Below are 7,500 nucleotides of genomic sequence, written 5' to 3'. Positions count from 1 at the left end.
AAAACACGATTGATACCAAAGTCTTTCGGTTAGATATTTACGGCGGCTTCCGGTTTTTAGAAGCATAGTAAGCTGGGCCTGTTCTTGTTTTGATTTTAGGCTCAGAAAGCACAGTACATTTAACAATTTTAAGCGTTTTACCTACTGAACGAAGTGTCGAGTATTTTATAAAATTACTGCACGTACATTCCTGTTGTAAAGTTTATTAAAGAGAAAAGTTGTTCTGGAAGTGCAAATGGGCTATTTATCATTACGTCCCTTTAGTCATGAATTTCACCCTACCCCGGTAATACGGCCACCCTGTTAATACGGCCAAGATTTTTAGGCCCGTTGATGACCGTATTAACGGGGTTCCACTGCATCAAGATTTCCTTTGGTTTGAATTGGCTAAGCGATTCCCAAATACTCGCATATCTTTAATTGCCACGGGTCAACACTTACTTTAGGGTTTCAAGTGTATGCCTTATTCGGCTAAAGTCAACCAGGTTGTTAATTATTATAAGCATCTACGCTAACAATAAAGGGAAATAGAGATCAATCTATGCTAGCCATGCATTTTTGGAAGCCCATCTCAAGGAAGCACCTCTTTGGGCATAAAACTGTGCATGTTAGTTTACTTGTCTCGTTGAAAACATGTTAAGAGACCAGCTTTTCAGAGTATTAAGAGGGTCATTTCCCAGATATCATTTTGGGACTGCCAAGAAACAATCGTGTGATAATTTGAATCTTAGTTAACTCCACGCACATTTTCGCTTGCTCCGGCTCTCTTTTCTCGTCATATAGTTTTCTTCAACACGCAATTTTCGACCCTTCATTTTTCTCATTGAAGGTCATTTTATCACAAGTCAACAATTTCGAGTTTGATTTTTAGTTGACAGAGACCGTAGCTTCTCAGTTTGAACGCTGTGACGAGCCACCTTATTTTCGTCCACTGCAAAAGTCATCAACCAGCCGAGACTCAGTCAGTGACGCCCTCTCAGGGGAGGGGACAGGCACATTGACCAAAAAAAGCATCGCCAAGCGGGAGACCATTCCTAAAGGTGATATGAAAATGGAAGGAGACGCTCCAACAAAAGATTCCAAGGAGGAGAGAAAAGAATCGAAAGAAGAGAGAAGAGAAACTATGGAGGAAAGGAAAGAAAAAGGGGATTCTATGCCAAGAGGAATGGAAAGTGGTAAATGGGGTTACATTTGTTTTCGAAGACTATTCATCTACAAAGATTTTGATTGCGCACGAATGTACATCTGCTGTGGCTATCTAACTGCTTAATTTGCTTGTTAGGGGGTGATTCAATTAAAGAAAGCAAGCAACGAGGCAAAACGTCGCGCGACTTCAAGTGATTTATAGACGAGTGTGTGGCCGTTTTTATTACACACAAGGTCATACCGACTTTCTTTTGTGCGTGTCGGTTGAAATTTGTATTAATGCTTCAACCTGTTTGTTTTTTTCTTGGCAGCTCTGATGCCCGAATCTGTGAAAGTAGGTGAAACGTCAGTGCCTTTGGCAGAACCAGAAGAAATGGATCAGATTATAGAGAAAGAAAAATCGGAATGTTCCTGGGCACAAGAGTGGGTTATCATTGCACAGAGACTTGTAGTGGCTGGTATGACTCTTCCGTTACCAGTCCCTGAGGGAGAGAAATTCTTCGCAGCCCTTCCTGATATTTTACCTTTTGCTCCATATGTGGCTTCATTGTACAGGTGAGAATAGCTATCATAATTTTATCAGCCTTCAGACACCTCACTAGCAAAAACTGCCCCTATATTGTACTGCGCCGTGTATGGCTGCACTTTTAATGCTCCCCAGCTATTTTTAATTTTCTTGCTTATAAATCGGGCAAATGGCTCTTAGTCGTCTGGCAAGGCTTCCTTTCAATATTTCCAAGTCCTTTTGGCCACGGTTTCGCGGCAAATGAGCAGGACGTCTTGTCAAGGAGAGACAGTTTCGAGAGTTAAGGAATCGTGCGAACCGCAAACGGAAAGTGTGTCGGGCCAAATATTACAAAGCTAAGGTAAAGCACCTGAAAGAGAGTAAACCTTCTGCCTGGTGGTCCGAAGTGAAAAACCTCAGTGGTTCCTCCCCAGGTTCTGTGGAGAGATCTTACGTTAGTAAGTCCATACAGCACTTATATGGATCCTCGGATGACACCACTTTAGCTTATAAAATCAACAAGGCCTTTCTGTCGCTCATGCAAAATTTCACACCGCTGCCTGCGAACTTTGCCAATGATATCGCAAACGACGCATCTCAATGAAAGGAGTCGGTCTGTAAGAAACTGACCAAGCTGAATAGGAGTAAAGCATATGGCCCTGATACTATTCCGAGGTGGGTACTGAAAGAAAATGCAGACATGATTGCAGAGCCCATTGCAGATATTCTTAACTCTTCTTATCGAGAAGGTTGCCTCCCACCATCGTGGAAAGAGGCTGACGTCGTTCCGGTGCCTAAACAAAGACCAGTGCAGGACATTAATTAACACCTTCGACCAATCTCGTTAACTCCGATTCTATCAAAGATCGCAGAAGTGAAGTGAAGCCGGCCGTCCTTAAAAAGATTGACCCACAACAGTTCGGAACGGTACCTAAATCTAGGTCCACTGCTGGGCCATGTCCACGGGTGGCAATGGATCCACTGTGACAGTTGTTCTCTTCGACCTTCGGAAAGCTTTCGACCTGATTGACGATCATGTCCCGACACGGAAGCTTTCCGCGTATGACATCCCAAGTCCTATTATGTGCTTGATCATAGCCTTCCTCAGAGACCGTAAGCAAAGGATGAAGTTAAGCGGTGACTGTCTTTCAGAGTGGGAGATTGTCCCCGCAGGGGTCCCACAAGGGACCAAATTGGGTCCCTGGTTGTTTGTTATCATGATAAATGATTTGTCTGTATCTAATTCATCCCTCTGGAAGTGTGTTGACGACACCACCCACGCTGAAGTAATATCGAAAAATGAGTCCAGCCTTATGCAGTCACGCATCACTATTAATGAGAAAGAAATCGAAGTTGTTTCGTCTGCATATCTACTAGGTGTGACAATTTCATACAACCTTAAATGGAACGCGCACGTAGAAGCTGTATGCAAAAAAGTAGCAGCGCGCCAGTACTTCTTGAAACAGCTAAAACGAGCTGAAGTGCTACCAAATTATATGATATTCTTCTATTTGACATGCATTCGCCCTGTATTAGAGTACGCGTGCCCTGTCTTTCACGCTGCCCTACTGCAATACCTGTCTAATGAAATGGAAAGGATGCAAAAGCGTGCCCTGCGAATAGTTTATCCTGACTTGTCTTATTCCAAAGCTCTTGAGGCCGCAGATATAGATTCACTATACGAAAGGCGGCAGGTTCTGAGTACAGCTTTATTTGACCAAATCGTAAAGGATAAAAACCATAAGCTTCACCCCATGTTGCCACCAATTAATGAAGTTGCTTACTGCACACGAAATCAAAGGTTTTTTAGACTACCAATTTGTAAGACAAATAGGTTTAAGAACACGTTTGTCATGAATCATAGTTGTAAATGCTAGTAATTTTAAATACTAGCGGTTTTTAGTGTTTGTTTCTTACGTGAGTAATTTTTATACCTATTATTTATTGTGAAAGTAGTGTTTTTAACGAAATTAAATTGTTGAGTACTTCGTAATTCAGCTAGCTCTTGGCTGCAATGTTGTTACTGAATAAAGTATCTATCTATATCTATCTACCTACCTTACTTGGTTTACGCAAAGTTAGAATGGAAATAATCATCGTTTAGATGCTTTGAGTCATCGGAGGTTAACCTTTGTCGCCCAAAGTGAACAAATATCAGGAGTTACCTTTCATCATTCTAATGTTTCACTTCAATCTGGATGTGTCTTTCAGGTGTAATTTTGCTCTGATGTTATTAGCGGAGTTAGTTCTTGATCAGGCCGTTGTAGACTGGGGAGAACATCTTCCCCTTATGCTTCACGTCATCTTTCTTGGTAAGTGACCATATCATCGTGACTGCAAATAGCCTTTCCTCAATAAATAATGAGCTGTCCTCTTGCATCCTCTGTTTGTTAAAGTTGTAATGTGCCCGTTTGAGCGGAGATATGCTACAGTAGGTGCCTGGAAACGGGTTAAGGGGTAACAGAAAAAGTCGGAGTCCCAGATAGGATATTCGACCCCTACGACCTCCCTAAAAGTGGCCAGCTATAAACCCCCTGGTTAGCTACAACAAGTTGCAAAATTGTTGAGACACTCCCATTAAAAAAACACCTTTTCTAGCTTCCGATACCCGCCGTATCTAGACTTTCAACCTGTCCCACTTCCCCTCCCCTCTCCCCCTTTCAATGTTGACTGTTTAAGTTTTTAAACTTTTTTGTTTTTGCTAGCAACACTGATAAGGGGCGGAGGGGAGCTGCAGTGTGGGAGATAATAGGTAAATTAATAACGCCCCAAAAAGGCGAAGTGTCTACACTAATTTTGCAACTTGTTGTAGCTCGTTTATATGGGTTATTTTGTACTGTTCCACTGGTTAGTGGGGCTATACAGTGGAGAGCATTGCGTTTACGTGAAACGACAAGCTTCTTCGTGTCATAAAAGCATGAAAATTCTTGTATTCTGACTTGTCTCCCCACTTGACATTAGTTGCTTGAAAGCTGTAGCTAACAGACAAGAAACGACCGAAAATTAAACTTGTTTCTTTAATTATTTTGCGAAAGCAAATTTCGCTTAGCTTGCCGTTTGCCGTAAATCTGATGCTAGATCTTCCTAATGAAAGATGATTCAACATGATAATGCAACTATTGCGTGGTGAAGGCGTGCCCCTCATGGTGATGTGAAGAATTGTGTCACAGTTGTGTGCTAATTTTTTTTTTAGCCTTAGATCATGGAAAAGCTTTGGTTTATGAACACAGCAAAAGACTTTTGATCAACCTGATCATTGTGGTGGTGTGTCGTGGAAATCACGTGTCTTTAGCTCAGTCCCTTTTCAACTTTATCACAGTCTCCGAGCAAGGCCTGGGTAAACATGGTCTTTTGAAATCTTCTTGGACTCTCGATGTTGGCAACATTGTAGGTGTGGCTGGTCCTAGTGCTGGCGCTAGGACTGGTACTGGTACTGGTACTGAGTCTGTGGATGGTAATATTGTCAGTGCTGGCGCTGGCATATCAGAGTAAGTTACGACATGAAGTTCATTGCGTTTGCGATTCACAGTGTAATGATGGAGAAATCCCATGTCCATGGAATTTAGGTGCAGCCGGCGTTGGGTGCTTGAAGGAGGTGTAAGAAGCTGAAGTCAATTTGGGAATATCCTATGCAATTTTTATCTGATTTTAGATATCAGTATTCTCACAAAAAGTTCCCGGTCAGGCACTATCATACAAACCAAACTAAAGGAGAAACTACTTTTGACACGCAAATGAAAATCCTCTGAATTGGTAAATGCATATGGACCCTTAAAACGAAGAGAAAGGGCTGGAGAGGTGAAGACTAAGTACCTTTTCAGGTTTCATTTGTTTTAAAAAGTGACTGGAACCATCGTTTCCAGTGGAAAGTGGTTGCTTAAAACATGTCAGTGTTTATTGAGGCTGTTTCATATACACTGTGTGAGTGGTGGTGTGGCATTGGTGTATGCACCCCTTCCATTCCTTAGACCTGAAACGTTCACAGGGCTTCAGACGAAATGGTCCCCAGCACTTGCGGTACATCTTAGTTGGTTGGGTATATTTTCAGGGATATCACATAGATCATGTATTGCAAGCTACTTTGCAATCCGAGGGCTAATTGTTACATGTAAAGATGTATATGTTACAATGATGTTGAGATTGCACTTCAACGATCATTGAAGTGGTAAAATACGGAATAAGGTTGCCAGCGAATTGGTTCTGGCAAATAAGATACCAATTACGAAACTATTGTCATAGGAAAAGACTCGCTGATGAAGTATTTCAGTCATTTTTTTTAATTTCATGACAAAGAGCTGGTTTTGATCTACATTTCAATAAGAAAATTCTCGCCCATCGTGCTTTATTACGTTATGTATTATCCCCACTTATATTTCTGTATAAATACTTATGTTAATTTCTTCATATTTCACACTTGATAATGATAACATGAAGTCGTCGAAACGTCAAAGAGCTGGTTGTATGGAGTTTTTCATAGTTTGCTCTTCAAAAGAGGTGGCTGTGTTCCATTGCATAGAAGATATCGAATACTAAATATTTTCCGGCATTTTTTTTAGGACTTCTGCTGGCAGTAGTTCTCGTGAAGAAAGTTTACCTCCAGAGGAAAACAGTGCTAACAGACTTGTGGAGCAGATCCAAGAACTAATTGAATTTCTAGCGAACAGGTTTGAGTTGGATTGTAGCTCGTTTCGAAGGAAAAGGAGAGTATTCAGAGCTAAGAAATTATGATTTTGTCTGTCACAAACTCATGGACGACACAGTTACATAGATTAAACTAAGGTGAAAAAATACCTTTTACAGCATAAGTGATCAAAATTTAAGAAAATTTAAGCAAAGCAGGATTCATATTGCTATTTTAACATCCTTGATTCATTTGATGCTAAGAACCTATTTTGATTTTTCATGTCTAACGCTTGGAGCATCATTTCTTTACATGCCGTTGATTGTATTTCCATGCCTCTTTTCAAATTTTCTCAGTGACTGCAAACCGTTGTGGGCGTTTGAAGACATAACTCCACGCTCATATGAAATCAAGAGCGCTGAGCAGTTAGAGCTTTTTGTAGCCTCCGTGGTGCAAATATTTCAAGCATCTGATTCAGGGACTCAGGTACAGGAAAAGATGGCTAGGGTAGCGCTGCACTGGGCTACATCCTGCTCATCAAGGCACTATGCTGGCAGGTCCTTCCAGGTGTTCAGGGCCCTCAAGGTGCCTTTCTCTTGGTCCATGCTCTCTGATGTACTGTCGAGATTGGTTGAATCTGTTGGAGATGCAAGTGAAGATGTGCAGGTATATAGTTCACTTACATCTAAGTCGTGTACATGCGCTTTGGAAGTCTTTGAGGTAGGGTCGTCCTCATCCAATTTGTCCTTTGTTGCTCTATGAATGAAAGATAACATTCTGAAAACAGATCATGGTTTGAGTACTAGGAGGTGCTTAAGCGAGAGCTTAACTAAGAATGGCATATTAACAAACGTATAAATCTGTTTAACTAAAACAGGGATATGTCATGGAATTACTTCTGACATTGGAAGCGGCTTCCGATTGGACAATCATGGGACCCCTCAAACACAAGCGAGTCCAAAAATGGTCAGGAGCTGAGTCTTGGATTTACCTAGACGATGAAACAGAAGATGTGGTAGATGAATACAATTACACATCGACTCAGCTGGTCCACTGGCTAGGGTTAGGCAAGGAGCGCATATTCGTTCTCTAAGTAGTGGCTGTGAGTTTAAAAGACACTCGTGTCTATTAATCATTTTTGGACGACCGAATGGCAGCGGAGATGAGATAAGGAAAAAAGGTAATGATCAAGAGGAAACTATATCGGTGCTAGATGCGTGATGGTGTT

General features: G+C 41.5%; 1 protein-coding gene across 1 annotated transcript in view; it reads left to right on the top strand.

Annotated features, from left to right (window-relative positions):
• Nucleotides 1–7,500, top strand: part of LOC138015716 (protein furry homolog-like) — an 81,961-nt gene that overhangs the window by 48,932 nt on the left and 25,529 nt on the right. Inside the window, exon 43 of the mRNA XM_068862827.1 lies at nucleotides 872–1,172. Coding sequence (XP_068718928.1) covers nucleotides 872–1,172 — 301 coding nt within the window. The remainder of the gene's footprint in view (nucleotides 1–871; nucleotides 1,173–7,500) is intronic.

The sequence above is a fragment of the Montipora capricornis genome, chromosome 9 (assembly GCF_036669925.1).
Source record: "Montipora capricornis isolate CH-2021 chromosome 9, ASM3666992v2, whole genome shotgun sequence".
Taxonomy (NCBI): Eukaryota; Metazoa; Cnidaria; class Anthozoa; order Scleractinia; family Acroporidae; genus Montipora; species Montipora capricornis.
The sequence above is the reverse complement of the archived record's forward strand: the minus strand, read 5'-3'. Positions and strand labels throughout refer to the sequence as shown.